Consider the following 21,655-nt stretch of genomic DNA (forward strand, 5'->3'; position numbering starts at 1 on the left):
ATTTGGCATTTTCTCTTCCATTTTGGCCTACTTGATCCATCTTTGCTGACAGCCTTTCAGAAAAATCCTCAAGCCAGGGCACAAGCAAATCCACACGCCAAATCTGACATGTAACTGAAGGACGGTAGGAAACATGGCTTCTGAAAGCAGGCCAAAGAATACCATGTATCTGTAACAGTTCCAAGAAGGGAGCTGTCTTACTCCAATTTATAGGAGGGAGAGGAGGTTCTTTGAAATATGTATGCCCGGCATGAGATTACGAAACAACGGTTCAAATGTTGGTCCGACCAGGTTATTACAAATGTTAATAAGGGAGATGAAGAAAGGGGAGGACGGACACTATTAAGGATTGGGGTGATGGGGAAGGGAAGATGGCCATCTTCCTCGAGATAAGCCCACACAAAAAGACCATTTCCCGGCCATTAGCAGCAGCTTCTCTCTCTCTCGTTGCCCCTGGCCTTGTCCGTCTTAGAGGATTTCACAATCCTTAGCCAAGACCTGTCCATCAGTGTCCTCAAGACAAAAGATTTCTCTGCCTTTGCCCAGGACTTGCCTGGACTTGGTCCCCAGCAAACTTTGAGTCAATGATATAAAAGAATAATCTCTTACGGGAGCAAAGTTTAATCTCAGTGCAAATGTGTTCTTGTGTCTTTCAATTTGTAAGTCAGAGATCATCTAAGTGACTGCATACATCCTAAATAATCTCCAAAACATTTAACAACAAAATATACCTTTTAAAGGAGATATATGTACATGTGGAGATTTTGCAAATATACACGCAAGGCACAGGGGCAAATTTAAAATTATTTCATTTAGGTGGACAACTTGCTTGTCTCTTACTACTGTGTTACTGTGTTTCACTTTCTGATGTCCCAGTACTTTGACCTGAAAAATTCAGTGTTATGACCATAAGTTCTTAGGATATTGTCTGTGCTCACAGAGGTGATGGAAATGTAACTATGGACCAGAAATTATTCCACCTGACCATATATACGATACACCACACCAATCAAATGAGTGATTCAAATTGTTAGGTATGTAGAGAAGCACAGGGTACTGATTGCTAGAAGAAATGAGTAGATTAAAATTTCACGTGTATTTGTCAGAGGATATGTTGAAGAAGGCAGTAATACTTTCTTAATTCTCCCAATTAAAAAAAAAAAAAAAAGAGAGAGAGAGAGAGGGAGAGAGAAAAAAAGGCCGAATTCACTAAATAAATGAACTGCATGCACCCAGTTCTTATAAGGTGTCACAGAAAGTAATTTCTAAACAGAATTTTGCTGCTAGCCAACAATTTTTGGAAATGCTGGTCTTTTTGGAAATCATTTCATCGACTATAATTTGACAGAACTTAAATCTTTGTAAAGCAAAACAAAAATTAATTCAATACTATTGAAATCATTGACTTTAGGGTGCAATTTGAAAATGCAACTATTCATGCTTGCTTAAAAGCACATTAATTCAACTTAACATTAAATTGCTCCTACTGAAGTTACTACACAAAAATCGACTGTCTTGAATAGATTCTTCTTCTTCACCTACAGTCATCTACTGTGTAATTAATGAGCAATACTTCTACACAAATCAGCCCTTGAAATCCTAAGTTTTATACAAAATTTCAAAGCTGTATTATTTAGGTCTGGCATAGATAGTAAGATAAAATGAAAAGTGAAAGTATGATAGATTAGTTTTTGTAAGTTACGCTAATAACTTGGGATTCTCCACTGATGTAGTTTCAATGTTATATACAAGTAAGCTTGAGTTTAGTCAGTTTATTAATTACAAATGAAGAAATGTTACAGCTTAGTGGTAATTGCTCAAACAATAATTTTGTGCAGAAAATGCTTTTTAGCACAATCAGTTCCTCTAGTCTACCAAGGCAATATTGCTTAGGAATTGACTGAGTACATCATGTATGTCTTCACATTTCTAGTATTTACCTACAGTGGACGTAAGTACTCATTTTTTCCCCACCTCCCCATACTTGGTGCACATCAATTCTGAGGCTAAGAACAGAGAAATGGGAAAAGCAAGTAGTTCATGGTAAAACAAATCCTGCTAAGTTATAAATTCTTCCATGATAAAGCAAAACTTGCTAAGCTAAGCTATAAACATATTGGAACAAAAGGAAATATTCATGGGTTTATTTTTTAAATTTTCTTCAATTTATTAATAATCTTTTATATATTTATTTATGGCTTTGAGCAAAGACAAAAGAAAAAAATATCTAATTCATCCCCAATGATAGTTATTGTAAGAATCAGGTCTATAGTCTTCTCAGCAGCAGTAAGATCCAACCTTTTTCATTAATACATTTCATCCTGTACAGATGTAAGATTTCATACTTATGGGCTTACTTATGTACAGAGAAAATAGGTCAGTTCGGAAACTAGCAATGGACCTTTATATTACAGGAATGTGAGTCGTCTGGTTCTTAATCTAAATATATATACATTCATACATACATTATATATATACGTATATAATTTTATACCCTGTACCATTTATTTTTGAATTAACATACAAAGCCTAGATATTGTCCACTCTATTACAAAGTCATTAAAAATTATTTATGGTTTCACTGAAAGACCATGTGAATTAATATTTCTTCATAGTGCTTAAAATAAAATAAAAATATATATAAAAATATTTTGCTAATAACCCCATTTCTCCTATTAAATGTAAACCTTAAAGAGTTTGAAAGATCAGGATATGATCTTACTTGACAGAATTTGTTAGCATTAAAATAATATGGGGGTATTGTACTGAGAAATAAATGGTCTTGCAGCGTATCCATAATGTTCCAAACACATTTGAACGATCGCTTCCTCATAGACTACTCTGGGCCACTTGGATTAATGGCAGCAGCATGTTAATGGATTAATTACATTGTTTTTACCAGTGAGTGGGAGTCAGCAGAAACTGGAAAAATATATATGTTTTTAATTTAATTTGATGTACCATTTTTGTAAAAGGCTTAACAGGCAGCATGGGTTCAAGCTCTGTTAGCTTTAGAGTATTTACTTGGCTCTCAAGTACATCTGGATTCACTGCATTACGTAGTTTGTGATGTTATTTAATTTTTCCATGCATTGTTAAACTCAGCATTGATGGGAAAAGAAGAATTCCTTTCCATTCACATCCTTAACATGGGACAGCTGAGTTTTAAGAATCAAAATGTATGCTTGCATCATATCCATAATGCTGATACTCAATGAGTTAAAATATGACACACGTAATTTCAATCTCTATTTAATGTGTGTAAATCAGGCACAAATGATTACGAAATAACTTTTTTTTTCTTTTGTGGATAAGATAACATTAAGATTTGAGCAAACAAAACAAAACATTCACAAAACAGTATGCTTTAACCCTGCTTTCTGTTACCATCTCCTTTCTGTTTTGAAGACATAAAAAATAATAAACCTTGTACCTATGGGCTATGTTTGACACTACATGCCTTAGGATATACTATCCATTTAATTACAATATACAAAGAGCAAATCGTGCATTTCCAGACAGACTTGATGCTATATTATATTTACTTTTTTAAAATTAACACCACAGTCAACTACAAAACTACAGTGAAGACACAGAAAGCACCTGAAAGCCTAAATCAAGCTGTGGTTTACAAATAATTATTTAAATGAAAAATCTCACTTCTAGACTTAAACCAGAGATTCAAAGTCAGCATTATAGGAATTTTAAGGTAGACACAATCAATGAATGGTTATTATTTTCTAAGATACCATAAAGCCTTTTCCTACAATGGCTGACCGAACCTATTTTTATTGACTTTTTTTTTTTTTTGTCTTTTTTTTAATTTATTTTTTCCAAAGCATGCATGAAATATTTTGGGATGCTATTTAGGGCAAGGAGAAGAAAAGTGATGGTACTGGTGAAGTACAAGCGGTTTGCAGGATCAAGCGTACAATTTTGCATAAAACATTGCATGTAAAAGTAACATTGTAGGTTTTAAGCCATTGCATTACAATTCAACAGTTGTGTTGCACGTAGCTTTAACAAATTTTAAAACGGTAAATTTTGAAGTGAAGAGTCGAACCTAAATTCCTAAACAAAGACCTTGCAATGGTACACCACACAGCAGCTATTGTTGTTTGGGTCTAAAAAGATATTTACAGAGGCAATAGTCTTTGTAAAAGTCTTTTGCAATGTGAAGAAGGAAGTCCACCCAGTTTTCTGAAACAACAGAAGGGCTGACATGGTGTGAGGCTACAACCTATCCAGAGGAGCGCTAGTGTCTGCCTTAGTTTGTCAGTCTAATTCTGAATGGAAAGTGCTAAAATGAGAGACGCGATGGGAAACAACAACTGAACTCTTCACGGGAAATTATTAACAGTATGTGCGAACAAATGGAATAATGACAGTTTCAGAATACCACTCAGTCAGTGCTATGTTTTAGTTAGGCTATTTGTTTTATACTTGTTTGAAGTTTGTTACTATGTTGACAGTTTTCCCAATGAAACAAGAAATTTCATGAACAGAAAAATCTGTTAGATTGGTTTTGAAGTTGACACATTAAAAATAAATAATTTTACAGCTGAATTTAGATTTCTTTAATGGTTGCAAGAAAGGAAGACGTGAATTCAAACAAGTTTTCTTAATCCCTTTTTTTTGGATATATATATATATTATATATATATATAAATGTTACATTCGTTATGTAGGGCAAAGCTGTCTAAAGTATTTTTCTCATAGTAGACTGCTGGGGTACATGAGGAAACAGGCTAAAACAGTTCCCGGGACCGCTCTCAGTTTGTCGCAAGTCTGCTTCTCGCAGTCACCAGGGATCATAAGTTTGACGCGAACCGTGGCTTGTCTCCCTCAGGCTCTGTGCTTAAGACTGCAGAAGAATCCCTTGGCAAGGGGGCTGCGGGCGGCACGGCCCCCCGGTTTGGGGGGATGGCTCCCGAGGACATCTGTCGGAAGAGAGAGACCCGCTGTGGCACGGTGGCCCGGCTGGCTGGAGGCACGCTGGTGCCAGGGGCCGGCTGCGGAAGGGAGGCCAGGGACTCCCCCACGGTGGGGTGAGGCCTGGCAATCAGGGTGGAAATCTCGTGAGGCAGGGAGGGCTGGGAGGCAGAGAGGGGCCGCACCTCCCGACTCAGGTTGGTGTTGTGGAGGGCCTGGGTGCTCTTGTGAACCTCATTCTTGGGTGCAGTGCCTGGTGGCAGCTGGGGTGCCTGAGGCTGCTGCTGCATGAGAGAGAGCTGTGAGGCTGTGGGTGAGGCATACTGGAAAGTTCGGCCGGCCAGGGGGCTCTGTACTGGTGGGCTGCAGACGGCAGTGGTGTAGGAGCAGGGCGAGAGGATAACGGCTTGCTGGGGTGTCTGCGTGCTGGGTGAGGGGGAGTGCAGGTTTCCGTGGGACAGGCTGCCAGCGGTGTAAACAGGAGGGGACTGTGTCCTGACGCGCGACGAGGAGGTGGTGGAGCTGCTGGAGTTCAGCGCGGGCATCTGCTGCAAGCTCACTGGGGCGATGGTCTGCACCATCTCCCTGTCATGCTTGACAATCTGCTTCAGGATCTCATTCTCTTGGTTGTTGAACACCCCAGTGTTGAGGTCCTTCTGGAACTTCTGCAAGAGGATGGAGTTCTTCTTCCCTGCACAGACAAGCAAAATACTTAGCCAGCTTGACACAATTACTTTACGCTTTGGTTTCCATCACTGATGGGCACATCAGCATTGTAGCTGCCTGTGGCCTTCACTCACAGTCTGATCTCCCTCACTCTGCTCCAGAACTGCACGCTATAATAACACACCATGTTCAGACACCTGAACTTTCTGTGCCCCTTCATTTGCAGTGCATTGCCATTATTACAATTACTCTGAAAATGTAACCATGGTAATTTACTGAAATTACTGATGGAAAAAGCCACCAGGCTTTCTCATTGCAAAACTGTTCTAATTTCCACTTAACTGTTACATAAGTTACGAATACACCTGCCTTTTAGTACATTCCCTGGAACTAATTATTAGACATTAGTAACCACTGACCATTAGCATATAAAAAATCATCTTTTCTTATGTGTATGAATTAATACGAGCCCACCGCTAATGCAATACCTGCTTACCCAAAGAGCAGGCTATATATGGCATACTGATATCCTCTCTTATCCTGATGTTTGCTTGATGCTCTGTGTCTGCAAGATGCAGATGCGATTTTCTGTCATCAGATACAGAGGCATACAACTGCACTGAGTTGTCTCCATTTACGATAAGACAGTCTGCATTTTATCTTCTGTGCTGTGTAGATTTTGTGTTGTAAACATAGCACTTCAGACTGGATTACCACTACAAGAGCAGACTGCCCTTTAATACTAGCATTATTTAGTCACATATTACTTAGGAGTTGGACAGCACTTCCAGTGATCACTGGAAGACAAATCGTTAAGAGTTTGAAAATTCTTAATAAGCTAAATTAATATACTGAGTAATTGTAGTCCAAAATAATAAAATAGATCTCTTCAATATTATAAACCTGTATGTGTATTTCATTTCTTTATTCCTGCTGTAACACAGAAACACAAATACGTTTTCATCCAAATCACATTTCAGCTTAGAGTAGGCAGCACGGTGACAATGCTCTGCAAGACTTTCTGTATTCCCTTTGAAGAAACTGAAGACTTATCTGTATATGGGGAAATTCTTACACTGGAATTTTCTTGTCAAGTTAAGGAAACTACATCAAAAACAGGATAAAAGATATTTTATGAATAGTTGCATTTTAAAATCAGTGTCAATAAAGACAATCAGAGTGCATTTCTCTCTATCTCATTTTATCTACCATGTCCTACTACAGAGGTTCAAAAGGGCTGGTTGCACAACAGCAACACTCTTATTTTGATAATCTGCCATATCATTCTGCCTTTCACTCAGATATCCTTGGCCAGCTTTTCTGATTGAAGGCAGATCTGAGTAATGTCAGTGTGCAGTCATCAATGCTAACAGTGCCCATGTTGTGAGGAAAATGAGAGCCCTGCTGCAAAGGATTAGTTCACTTCAACAAACACAGGTTTTGAGAGCACAGAGAGACTTCAGCTATTCTCATCATTATAGATGCTATCTCTAAACTATTTATGTAGGAGAATGTCACGTATGGCTCACTAAGCTGCATAGGCCCTCAAAATGCTGAGGGCAGCAAAAGAAATTTATAGGCTTAATAGATAATACTAATGATAATTAAACTATACAATCTAATTCTCACAGAAGCACCAGGGCTCTCTAAAATTCATAGCATTTTATTACTTAAAAGCAAGCCTGCAGAAGTACTTTCCTGGACACATCTTATTTATAAATAGATCATCAGAACATTTATTTCTATGTAACAGAAATGAAATTTTTAACAAAGGTTCAATCTGGGCACTTTATCCTTTAACTCGAGGAAGAAACGCTAGACAGATTTTAAGAATACGAAATATGGAAAAAACTGTGATACCTATCCTGTCAAGTCTATCAATTGCCACTGTTTCAAAGGCCCTTCTCATCATGGGATACTCTTCCAGAACCTCATTGAAGTTGTCCACCGAGAGGGAATAGAGGCGACAGTATGTGTCTGCTCGTACACTGGCAGTTCGACGGCCCTTGGTCAAGAGGCAAATCTCTGGAGAGAGAAAAATTCATTACACACAGGAAACAACTTAGTGAATCATGTGTTACTTAACGGCTAGGAAGTGACTCAGTGCAAACAAGTACTCAGTGGCAATTTTTCCATTCCTGTTTATGCAAGGTTGCATTGGCAATTTTAAAAGTATTTGATTCTGTCTCTGCTACTCTGTATATAACAGAAATAACTGATTTCCTTTAAGAGCTGTGCTTCTCAGCTCAGATTTTATCAGGCTTTTTTTTTTTTAAAAAAAAAAAGAAAACTTCTAGTTGTAAGAAACAGTTCATCAGTTGTCAAATAGTTAATCAACTCAATTAACACAAGTGATTCTACTGATCTATAAAGTACATATATTCAGCTAACATACCACTGATCCTTTTAATCGTTCAACAGATTTTCTATACTATTTTAATACATGATTTTTGAACGTAAGAACTGCTCTAAGAAAAAATGCTTTAAGCATGAAAATGGTTTCTATTTTGTTGAGTTCTATGTCATAGACAGTTTGGGAGCCAAAACTAACAATTTTAGCATTTTTTTTCCCCTCATTTTGCTAACAGTTGAACCCCTTTATAATTCCATCATTTGATTAGACCAGTGGGCTTTCTCTGAGAGTTTCTCCAACAGGAATTCACCATTCTGGAACAGGTGGGACCAAAACCATATGTAGAATCTTAAAAAAACAACAATCCATGCCTTAAAACTGTTGATTCCTGAATCCACAGGAAAAGAGTTATTGGATAAACCAAAGTCAGTGTGAAAGGATTGCAACAGAAGAACATACAGGGAAGAATGAGAGAAGTGCATGGACTGGTCATCATGGAATGTTCCCAACAGAAGAGCTCAATATTCAGACATTACTTAAGTTCTTATATGTTTGTAAAGTTTCAAATTGAAGGTATTGAAGATATCTCTCTTTTAAAATGTATACACGGTCATTCTTTTCTTTGCGTTCACCCCTCTTTTGAATTATATTTTACATTAGACAAGTTTACATGAGGTTTACTGTTACCTATAGAATATTTAACACAGGATAAAACACAAGATTCAGGCAGAAATGTTTTTTCATATTCAGCTAAAGCTGAAGCTATTCTCAGAAGACATCAAAATTAAAGAGTATGGAAGCTACTGGAAAACTATTTGGAATTTTTTTTTTTTTTTTTTTTTTGAAGTACAAAACAAAATTAAAAAATTAGTTGCAAAAAGAAATGTTTTAGTTGATCCAATTTTCATGTTTGGGAATGAGATAACATTTTAAATATTCTGAATTCTAGGTTTCCAGTAGGGTGGGAGGTAGGTTTTCCTATGCAGTTCTAGCACTTAATAACACTGAGTTCATATTTAAATACTTGAAGTGAACTAGGAAACAGTCTCCTATTATACTCTTGTATGTAACACAATCGATCATTCACAATGAAATGTGGAAATACAAATATTTTTTCCTTAGCATCACCAAAGAATTCTGCAGTGTTTACTTCAAACGTGAGGTGCAAGCACATTTCCCTCTTTTCATGTATGACTTTAACAGAATACATTTTTTATTAATACAGAATGTAGAGAACCCTGATGGTTTTTGTTCTGATACTTTTTGCTGGAGAATTTCCACATGCCACCTAACCCTGAAGGCTTAGGAGATAAAATGCTTAAATAGTAGTGGATAAATCAAAGTACATTAAATTGCATTCAGTACTAGAATAAATTGTACTTGAATCATTATGGCTCTGGGGAGGATTTATAGACTAATGAGTATTGTAAGAGTCTCAACCCAGTGTCCCTCACAAGACCTGTTACCCGTGAAAAATGACTGTTTACTGTAAAGAGCCAGCCAGGTCACACAGAAGTCAGTTGTTCCTTCTTTCATCCCCCAGCTCATCCTGACCCCTTCTCCTTTGATTGCACCCACTGCATTTTAGTTACAAGAATGAGAAGGACATTTTGCCCAATGGGAGAAGTTAAATGCAGTGAATGCCCACTCTGTTTCCTAAGATACTTTTTAGGTCTCATCCAGGAGATCATGGAAGTTATTGAAGTAATTTTTATTTATTTTTTGTCCATCTTTCCTCTTTCATTACTCTTGTCAAGTAAGAAGACTGGAAATAATCACTATGTAAATTATACATTTCAGTCTGAAAATCCTGTGTCAAGCCACAACTTCTGGTTTAAGAACATCTCTCTGGAAGACTCTTGATATCAATAATGAAGTCTTCAAGTCAGATATAGTATGAAAGGATGGGACAGAAAAGATATGAGGAATATCATGGAGTCTTAAAAGAATATTCCTGTCAAATACTTGTGTTCTTTTAGATAAATAAAAACCTTTATATATATGTATATATATATATAAAATTAACTGTACACTTCAAGAGAAGAGAGGAATAAGTGATGAACACATCCAGGATATACACATACACACATACATATATATACATATGTATATATACAAATGTATAAATATAGGTATATCCTGTATGTGTATGTATATATATATATATATAAATTAACTGTATATAATATATAATATATATATATATAAATTTACTGTAGACTTCAGGAGGAAAAAATGATGAAAATATCCAGGGTATACTTATAATTTGTCTTAGTGGTGTTGAGAACACCAGGTGCCCTCAGCAATTATGCTCTTGTTGACATTCAATTGATTTAAATGGACTATGAACAACAAACAATAGCACAGGAGTGTGCAGCAAAACACAAAGGGCACAGACTATTTTCAGTTTGGACAAACAATGTTTTTTATTAGCATAAAAAGAAAGCGCCTGCAGAATATTAGTGACTAATTTTCCTACCTGTGGTTGGCATGGTGCACTGCCTTCATGCTGACATTTTAAAAGTGTCAAATACTTCTGTCTTTCCTTTCCAAATGTAAGAATGTCTTTAATTCCCATTAATAATTATGTATTAGGCTACAGTGAACCTGTAATTAAACTCTTAATGCAAGATTTACTTTAATTACTTAATCTTTTTTGACAGTTGTTTCCTAGAACAGTCCAAAACAAATGTCAATCGTTGTACTAATGAAAAATTACTATTTGAATACACCAAACACTGCTAAAAACATTCATTTCATTTTATGGACTGTATACTGAATAAAAATCACCTAATTTATCTGCAAAAATCATGATTTGTGTTCTGCTTACATCAGATCTGTCCCACAGGGCAATGCTGCTCTAAAAATAATATAGATAAGGACTCAGTTACCATGCATTTTCTGCTGTCAGGACACCAACAGAAAAAAACTTCAATGATGGAAGTTTGAAGCTCAGCCAATTCTGAAGGCTGTAACTGCAATAGTAAAAACTCATCAACAATGTATCTGTTACACACATACATGGCAATATTTCACTAGGAACATTTTGTTCACCTTTTGAGCTCTCCTGTTGCTGTGAGATTCCAAAACTTTTTTTTTTTCTTTGTAGGAGCACATCACTTCAAGCACATCATTTGCCATAACCATAATCATAACCATAATCATCATAGTCATAAACATTATTTGTGATGTTGCAACTCTTTCTTAGTCTCTGATGGATAACCACATGGACTAGTTACTCTAACAATGATTTTCTGTTTCTGTAGACAGACCTAAGAAATTGTTTGTTTGTTTGTTTGTTTGTTTTTCCTCTGGCAAGCAGTACAGCTTAGCTGACAGTATGGCACTTATCCATTACCAGTCATTTCATTTTCTATAAAAATTATACTCCAAATATAACTACTGAACTTTTTGTGCCACCTTAAGATTTGATTAGAGATTGGAAGTAAACTTCAGAAATCCAAACAACAATATAAAGTTGCCTTGCAGACAAAATGTGACCACAAACAGATAGGCTGTGCTGAAAAAGGAAACAGTTATGAATCAAGTAGTCAGCTGGTTCATTACAGGATACTAAGCTAGTCCTATCTCCAAGGAATACATTTCTTACTTTAGAATGGTATGCAGTAATATGTAAAAAATGAAATATTACAATGAATTAGTATCATATGCACAGCTTTTGCAAGGACAGAAATACCAGAATTAGAGCAAAAGTTCACTTTACTAGGCACAGAAAATAATTTTTTTTGTAGAACCAAAGAGATTAGTTGACTAGTATGTAAGTCATACAGTCCTCTCCATATAAAAATAAATTAAAAATAATTAGCAATTTCTATGTATGTTTAAACTATAGCAGTTTATTAACAGCTTTGCCCATTTCCAAAGCCATAGATTTCCTATTATCTGTAAGATTCAACATTACAGGATCGAATGAAGTGTCCTTCCAGCTGAGGACAGCTGACTCTTGCTTAATTTCCTCAGCAGGAAGCTTGTTTCATCATGTAGCAGGCAGATATGTTGCTGTGGAAATAGGTAAGCAGCTATTCAGACCATCTGGCAACTTTCAGCAAAAGAAGAAAGAAAATCAAAGCCATTCAAAAGCTTGGGTCAGTCAGTCTAGCTTACTATGGAAAATTCTAGGAGAACAGGACAGCAGATTAGGATATTATTTACTTTATAGAGACCAACGTGTTACTAAACTATTATGGAAAGAAATTAGATGAATGACAACTGTTTCCATCCATCCATGCTTTCACACCTCTTTGTAGTATGTCTTGTAATTCTTTTTAATTGCTTGGAGTTTAGACAGACTTCAAAGCAAGTCTCCCAGAACTTGGCTATTCTCCCTCTCTGATGTAACTCTTCAAAGCAGTAACTCTTTGGCAAAGCACTAAAACCAACAGTTCTTGACCCTGACCAGGGATTAGCCTATGAGCACCATCTTGACATGTCAGTCAGCTAGGTACTGTGGCCTTCAGGTTGGGGCATACTTTATAACAGGTAACACAAGTAACACCTTTTCTTTAGCAAAGGGTTATCTGAACTCCAAACAATTGAAAGAGACTCTTGAGAAATCATATCCTTCAGAAATTGAACATTTTCCTAGGTTTCTGTTGACTTGAGTGTTGCTGATACAGAAAACAGAAATGGATGGCTTTAACATGCATTTCTGTATGTCTGTCATTGTTCTTAAACTCTGGAAGATATCAAATACTTCTGTATTTTCTTGTTTTTTCATGTATTTATCTTTTTCTTGCAATCTCTTCCACTACTGAAAAACAAAATAACAAACAAACAAACAGAACAAAAACAAACAAACAAACAAAAAACCCACGGATAGGCATATTTTTATTTTAGACACTGGAATGATGAATACTGGGTCTTATGTTTATATAGGCAGTAGATTACATCAATTACAATGTTCATTTTCTTCAGAATAGTGAATAAATGGCAGATTTTATTTCAGAGTTATTTTGCAAAATAGGTTTTACATAATCAAGACTGCTTGGGGAGTACTGAGTGATATCCCCCAAACCCAAGAGCAGATGAAACTGAAAAGGTTCAGGTCATGCTCAGGTAAATACGTTCCTCCATTCTGTCCAGTATTTGAGAAATCTTAAAATACAGTCAGTGCTAAACAGGAACATTACTGCAGCAAAAGACAGAACTTAAAGAAGGAAGAAATGTGAGACATTTACTGCCTTTTACAGTCAAACATGTAAGCTGGACAGTCAAGTGTGCAAAAGCTACACCTCTTCCCACTTTAGTTACAGTAAGTGAAGAGTAACAGACTGGTTAGTTTGAGTTTTCAGAATGTGTAATTTTCCATAAAGTTGCCTTCATTCAAACAGAATGATTAACCAGAGAAAATTCATGAGAAGTTGCTATTTTGAAGTAAGACTAGCCAATTAAAGATAAGCAACTTCCTTAAAGCCTCTGTTCCAGTCTTCTGATGCTTTCTGAGTGCTTTACCTACATCTAATTTAGTCATTTATGATAGATGTTGCCTTGATGGGGTCATTCTACTAAATAACAAAGATAAGAGGCAAGTTTCTTTCACATTTTCATTGCCTGTTTCCAGTCATTTCAAATGCCTGACTCTGCAAATTAGAGCAAACACAAGCACTCAGAATGTTCATCATCTAATTTATTTGATTTTTAATTTCACAAGGCAAATAAAAGAAATTGAAGATGTGCACTGACCAGTAAGGTTGAAATTGTCCACGTTCTAAACAGAAAAAGATGGGGGAAAAGGTGCATTACATTCTTATTAATATAACAATTAAAAATGCAGAATTTTAGCTAGATTCTTTATCTGTCCCCTCATGACAAGTTAGGTACGCAATTCTTGTTTGCAAATATTTGTCCCTCCTTGACAGCACCTTCAGATAATCCTCCATCATGAAGATGTCCTAAATATAACATGTCATGTGAGAGAAAGAGAATGAAATAGGTGCTGAAGAGAATATTTGTTTTTGTGTTTGAAGATGACATAATACTATGGAGCAATATCAAGGAAAAATAAGGGTTTTATTCTTGAGGGAAATCTGCAGTAGGAAAAAAATGAGGGATATCAGCACTCGCAACACAAATGGTATTATATTTATCCCTCCCAACCAGAAGGTATCCTTCAGACTCAGTCATTTTTGTCTTCAAAGCCTCCCTGAGACAAGAAGGAGCCTTCAAAACAGATGAGTTAGAAGCAGCTGGAGATGAGTACTCATGACAGAATTTTTCTATTTTCCTGACTAAGACAGAGATGAATGATTAATTCTGTTTCTGCACTTCTTCCCATTACTCCTTTCCATACCGGTCTCCCTCCCAAGTTCTCATTTGCTTAATCTTTGTGTTTATAAATCTAATGTTTGGTTTGGTAAGTGGTTTAATTAGAGAAATTCCATTCTTATTTTCTACAATATAATTTCTAATTGGCAAAGAGGTGCATTTATTTCATTGGAGATAGCACAGATATCCTGGGGAAAAATTATTCTTTCAAAAAGAATTGCCTAAATCTTGTTGATAGGACTTATAGGGAATCTTTAAAAATAAAGTCTTGAAATGTGTGAGCAATTTTTAAAATTTAAGGTCTTTTAACAATGGTGAAAGTATGCCCTTTCCTGTTTTTCTGGATCTAATTTTGTCTTCTATCTTGTCTACCTACAAGAATGTTATTTCTTCCAACAACTCTTGTTCTGTATCAGTCCACTTCTTTGATTAAGGCTTAATACACTACTTTACAGTAGCCCTGAGAAAACCAGTTCAATAATATGCTACTCATTTAAGCAAACTGGCAGAAGCTTTAAAATGCTATCTACCGTGGTAAAAGTAAATGTTGATATAGAAAAAACATTCTGAGCATACATTCATTTTGAAGGTGGGCTTGGGTGCCGTAAGTCAAGCCATCTTAGGCAGTCCCTCATGACTTGTAATTGAAAAAAAAAAAAAAACAACTGGTAGATAACTTGATTTTTTAAGATCTCATATTTACTGTAAGATAAAAAATGATACACAAATAAGCATATTTCAATATGCTCAGTAAAGATTGGAAGTAAAATTTAAATCTTTTCAGAAAGGTTGTTAAGTCATGATTACTTTTACATCAAGAAAGAGCCAAACATACAAGGTTAGAACACAACTGCCTCTATAAAAAGTGGCATGTCATCTCCCTAGACAGCTATTTTATGTCACATCCTGACCTGTCTTTTATTTTTTCTCTCTGTAGTTGCAGCAAATAGCTGTGGTTAAGGTTCATGATTAGAGCAAACAGAGGCAGCAATGTTTCTTACATCTTGACTATTCTCTCAGCTCAGTCTTCGGAGAAAGCTCTGTTTGATAGAAAAGAAGCTTAGGATCATTATGTAAAATAGAAATGCAAGCCTCTACTTTGTCTTCCGTATTATTTATAATAGAGCATCCACCAAGTCCTATTCTATTTTAGAAAAGTGTTCAAGTGTTCTTTCTACCAAGAGAGACTAAGATATGCCAGTTATTACCTTGTAAAACCTCCTAATTTTTCTGATATTCATTTTATTTTTAATTTAAAATCAAGCAAACAGCAACAAACTTAGAGTTCAAGATAATGTAGAACTAAATATAGATTTATTTTTTGTACTGGTTGAGTCAAAGTACAAAAGTGGCTTTGTTTACTCATTTTATGCTTTTTGTTTGGAGTCCTGTTCTGTCTTGATAAAACTCAGTTAACTCCTTATGTATTCCGTGCATGGCTCTTGCCATCTTGGCTTTGACAAACAATTACAATTGCTAATTAAACTATTTTAGCTGAATTTTAGCGGACTATAAAAATGTTGCAATTCTTCTTTTTTTTTTCTGTTTAAATTATTAAACAAACGATCAGAGTCTGCCCGTTTCGAATTAAATATTTAGATTAAATATTTAATCTAAACTCATATATTTAGGTTAAATTATACTGTACAAAAGTGAACGTACTTGCAAAATGATCATTTGGTTTATCTGTGTTTGTCACTTCAAATTTCCAGTGTATGCTGATGTGACATTTTGAGTGTGCTAGTTTTCTTGCTTATAAATACTAAATTAGAAATTAGTTAAACTATTCATGAATTTGCAGAATAAGAACTATCATTTGAGCTCAAGCCTATGTCATTTAGACAGTGGAGGTTATATAATCATTTATTTTAATATTATTAAATATACATCCTATTTATTGATAATTAATAAAACTAAAACCAAATCTACTTTCTAGTAGGAATTCAGAATTTTTTCTAACTTCTTTAAAGAGTTTCTAGCATTTTTAAAAACTGCCTTAGACTTTTTAAAATAGTACTATGTCTAAACAGTGAGAAATTCTTCCATCTGCATGGTATTTTCTATATAAAATATGGTGTCAAAAGAACAACGTGATGTGTAGTACAGGGAGTTATGCTGTACCATGAGAAAACTATATTCTCAAAATGGCAAACTAGTTTGTGCTAATAAGAACATTTCATTTTTATGACCTCTTGCATGTAATACTGTTAGAAAAATGGTCTATATTGTTCACCTAAAAAGTGTTTTACAAGTGAGTTGGTATGGAGATCTTTAAGCATTTAATTGTGTACTTTCCATTAAGAATGTGGCAAGTATGTCAGGGAGGCTGCTTATAATTAATTATGTATTTTCAGTGAGATGCTGGATTGGCATATACATCCTAACAACTCTAATTCACCATGACTTCGAATAATGAGTAGCCATCTGCAGTATTTTTGCAAAATATAAAATTGTATTATATCATATTGTTCGGGTATAAATCACAAGGAATAAAGCAGTGAGCAGTCAGGCAGTTGAACAGCATTTTCTCTCTATATAATCAATATTATACTGCATTATACTTAAAAGTTGTCCATCCAAAGGAAGTACCTACAGTGTACCCAGAAAGAAAGAAGTGGCAAAATGTAATCTAAAGTGACTCAACATTTCCCATGGTATTATTTTCCACTGCACTGGTCTAAAATATACTGACAATTGCTGTTCTGAAATGGGGAAAAGATCCAAAAATAATAGGTAGGTCGAAGTAGTTCTGTCTAATTGGACTTCTAGAAGCTGCAGCAAATGCAAGATACAATCCATTAGAATCTAGAGCTTGAAAGGGTAACTATTAAAATGGTACTAAATAACTGAGGCAAATATAAAACATTTAAAAATATGAAGTATTCCATAAATGACACTGACAAACCAGTGCTACAGAATAAAAATGGGGGGGGGGGGGGGAAGCAATCCCAGAAGATGTCTCCAAATTCTGGGAAGATGGGGATTAAATGAGCTTTATATGTGATTTTGCTAGATGAACAACGGTATTTGGAAGTTACTTACATGTGTCCTTGACTAAACAAGCAAAACATATTCATTTGTCTCTTACTACAGTGCAAGCAGTAACAACATGATGTATGGAACTTCACATAGAGCAACTCTCATAAATATACCGTAAAGCAGTATGTATCAAAAATATAGTTCTAGAGAATCATGTGTACCTCCTCATGTTTGACACATCTGGAAGCTCATAGAAAGGAAAAAAAAAAAAAACAAAACAAAACAAAAGAACTTTTAAAACAAGTTTTAGTTAGTCTACAAATTGACTTATTGATGACTCTAAGTGGCACGATACCACGGAGATCCTCAATGGGGGTAAAAAAAAAAAGAAAAACAACAGGGAGAGGGAGCCTCTCTCACAAGAGACACATCACAAACTGGGTACATGAATTATTGCATGCCTGTCTACTGGAATTAGAAAACTCCCTCCAACTACAAACACAACAAAAATCTCTATGGGGGCCCCAGGCTAACGTAAATGATAAAAATATATCCTACGCATCCTACACACGCAGTTTGGATTTCCCTAGCAAGATTGGCATTCCTTCAGCTTTAACACAATATCTGTTAAAAACAGAAAAATGGAGTTATAATTTCCTGGAACATACGTCTGGGTTGCTGAATGAAGGAAAGCCTGTATAAACACAGGTGGGAAAACAGATGGAAGAGGAAAAACATAGCGGGGACACAAGGCTTATCTTTTGTCCTTTGAGGTTGCCAGCCCCTTTGCCAGTAACTTCAGCAAGGAGAATGGGACCACAGCGAGGAGACAGTGCTCTACCCGCTAGCAAGCAAGCAAAAGAAGTAACAGCAGCATCTGGATATGTTCCCAGAAAGCCTCTTTCAGTAAGTTCTGCTGAGGATCACCGTTTGGGCAGTGTTTAATTTATTCACAGTTTTTACTCTTTGTAGGCATGTCAGCCCCAGTCTGATACAGCACTTAAACACAAATGAGGTTCAGTATGTGCTTAGGGGATCAGGACTGCATGCTCAGAGTTTCTCCTCAGACTGTATGGAACCAGCAACTGGAGAGGACATCATGAAACCACTCTCACTCAGCAGCATGTTTGCAGGGGTATCAGTATGAGATGTAAAGTAGCAAAATGTTCCTTTCTGCCTTTGCTCCCCACGCAGCATCTTGCAGCCCATACCAGGTTGTTAGTAAACACCAGCAGTCTCCAGGACCAGAGCAAGGGATGCACAGAGAAGTGGAGGATCACTAGATATCAGTGGAGAAAAGGCTTTTTTTGTCGAGGAGGTAAGGATGCTTCACAGAACCAGATCTCAATGTGGTGGCTACAACAGCCCTAGCAGCCACACCCAGAACTGACTGAGCAAAAGGAAGGGAACTGTGGGAAATGAGCTCTTTTAGTAGAATAGACTTCTCTATAATCCACTATATTCATGTTATTAATCATGGCACCTTTGTAAATCGCGAATCGTGAACATATGATTACTATGGAGTGACTGTAACATGATTTACTCCATCAAAAATCAGAATTCACTTGTGTTAGGGGTATTACAACATCTTATAACAACATACATTGTTATAATGTAAATTAGATTTGCATTAGGGTAATTAAATACATTAAAATATTATTTCTACTATATAAAGCCTCACTAAATGATAACATGATATAATGATATAAATAAATGATAACATAACTAAATGGTAATATGTGCTTGCAGACTAGAAGGCCAACTGTATTCTCACTCATTCCCTTATACATGTTTTTTGTTCTCCATCAAAGCTGGAGTGGTGGAAAGGGCTGAGGCAAATGGGGACTACACAAAAAGGATACTGCCGGACATCATTTGTGAATTCATACTAGCACTTGAAGTAGGTACGAAGGACAGAAACTAGCATCCTACATTCTGCTAGGCTAAATAATGCTCCTACATCCAAAGTTCAAGATTAGATTTATGAACACACATGGAATTTAAGAGTTAGGGTACTCTCCTGACAGCTGTGTCACCAAACAAGCCAAAATATCTTTGTGGCTAGTGCCTTTGACTTATTTACATCAGAGAGGAGAAACCAGTGAGCACAGATGAGATAAAAGGCATACAGTAATAAAGCCCAGATCTATGATGGGCTCTCTATAGTCATCACTCTGCACTTCCATCAAAAATCAACATAAGGCTGACGTGATATGTAGTCTCATTAATCAATACTAAAACCACAGAATTCTCTACTTGTTACTGTAGCCATGGATATCCAGACACATTCTTTTTGAGAAGAATTTCTAAAAAATACTGGTGATAATGCTTTGGTACATTTTAAGTCTTGGCTTTCCCACTAACTGCTAGTTCTACAACTCCAGGGTTTAAAAAACTTTCTACTGATAAAATTTTGTCAATACCAAAGCATTTTAAAGATTGATACTCTGATAAACGTTTTCCACATTCAAGGTGGGATGCCAGTTAAACACTGCATGAGTTCTGTAGGAGAGCTTGCCTCTCCAGGGACTCATCCCAAAAATCCCCAGAGCCAGAGTCCCTTGGAAACCCAAGCTCTCATGACCCCACAGCCCCTCTGTGTCTTTTCTTCAGTGGAGAGCACAAATATATATACTGATTTACTAGGTCAGATCTGGAGCTATACAATTAAAGTTGGAAGTTGCAGCTTGTTAAACTGTATCTTGGTCTCAGATTTTGCATGTCTCCATTGTAGAAAAAGAAGGTGATTAGTCCTAGGATTTGAACAGACATTTGTTACTATTCCCATGTGAAATATTTTTCATGTTTGTGTTGGTCAGGAGGCTCTGCTCAGATTGTGGTGCACTTTTCAGGGAAAATGTGTTTCCTTCAGAGAGAAAAGTGTACTGGAGTTTTTTTCTGCTTTGATAAACCAGAATTTAGCTTGTTTCCTCTCTTTTCAGCTACAGTCAAAAAAGGTCTTCCTACAGAGTCTGAGCCACATTTCTGGGAATTCACAGTGCTGTATGGTATTTTGTTAAAACAGATCTGAATCATGATGCATTGTATCCCAGACTATGTCCTTTCCCAGGTTCTTTCTCCTCTGTATGCTCACTCTTCTCTTCTTATATCTTCCCTTCTGGCTACAAACAGCAGCCACTATTTTTTTCCCATTTGCCCCACCAGCTGTTAGGATTCAGAGACACTTGCCCAGAGTTTTGCCTCATCCCATGAGTGTTTGTATGAACAAAATGTTTTGGTATGCACTATAGTAAGTTCTTAGGTGTCCAGATTGTGAAAATAGCTTATTTTTTGTCTGCAGTCCTGCTAAGAAGGATAGCAGATGAACAGGATGAGCTAAGGAGTCATTTGCACTACAACAACAGGCTGACAGTTATGTAAAATACTTCCATTTGCAATCTCCTCTGATCCTCTGCTGGTTCAGAGGAGTATTATGGCCAGATTCAGCATGCAGGTTCTTGCAGACTCATTTTCATAAACTGGGGCACTGCTAAGCACAGATGAAACCACGACCAAGGTTGCTCTGTTTCTTCATCCTCAGCATTTACCTTTTCTTTCTCCTTAATCTCCCGTCTTCAGCATTTATGGTTTAAGCCCATGGGATAAGCACAAGACTGCTTTTCTGAAGTGCTTGTACAAATACCGGTACAAATCACCTTGCAAAGGCTACTGCAGAGTGACATGACCTGCTGGCCAGATCAGTAGGAGTTGCTCTAGGATATTATTCTAAAATGGGATTAGTTAAGTAACTCTGTAGCCCAATTCAAACTCTGAGCCCGCATCACATTTTTGAGCATTCCACTTCTGTACGCCAGCTAAATGCTGCTGTTTAGGTTTTCAATCCAACACTTTCTGAAAGGCTTTTGACTCAGCCCAGTTCTGGGATGATTCAAGGGATTCAACAGAAAATTAATACAATAACGAACCAACTAATGGTCATAAGCAGCAGTACTATACACAAATGTTCGATCAGCATCTAGAAGCCAGCCTTTTCTCTACCTTAAGAAGCAGACACCTATTTCATTGCACAAAGACAACTAAAAGCCACCAGAAAAACAAAATCATACTGATTACTACATATGAAAAAAAATAATGACTGCATTCATTCAAATATGAATATTCAAATGGATTCATCCAAATGAATACCTATTTTTCATTAGGATTACCAAATGAATTTAAGTTGGATTAAAATTCCTATCTGTTTTTTATTAGTATACAGCTGTTGAATGATTAGCTAGTCGAACAGAGTCCAGTTACTCATTTTTAATACTAGAAGGCTAATCAATACTGCATGCAAAAAATTTAGTGAAAAAGCCCTAATAACAGCCTGAAATATTCATGAAGGATGCCAAATATCTCATAATAATAATTGTCTTTTATCCCATCAAATTCTGTTGCTCTTGCAGTTATTTTTAACTTTCAGGAGTACATTTATGACTA

The 21,655-nt window shown here is 36.2% G+C and overlaps 1 protein-coding gene across 1 annotated transcript in view; it reads right to left on the minus strand.

Moving 5' to 3' along the window:
* Nucleotides 1-1,757: 1,757 nt before the first annotated feature.
* Nucleotides 1,758-21,655, minus strand: part of HCN1 (hyperpolarization activated cyclic nucleotide gated potassium channel 1) — a 198,453-nt gene continuing 178,555 nt past the window's right edge. Inside the window, exons 7-8 of the mRNA XM_429145.8 lie at nt 7,459-7,623; nt 1,758-5,623 (exon numbers count right to left, since the gene is read on the minus strand). Coding sequence (XP_429145.3) covers nt 4,812-5,623; nt 7,459-7,623 — 977 coding nt within the window. The 3' untranslated portion in view covers nt 1,758-4,811. The remainder of the gene's footprint in view (nt 5,624-7,458; nt 7,624-21,655) is intronic.

This window comes from Gallus gallus, chromosome Z (assembly GCF_016699485.2).
Source record: "Gallus gallus isolate bGalGal1 chromosome Z, bGalGal1.mat.broiler.GRCg7b, whole genome shotgun sequence".
Lineage (NCBI taxonomy): Eukaryota > Metazoa > Chordata > Aves > Galliformes > Phasianidae > Gallus > Gallus gallus.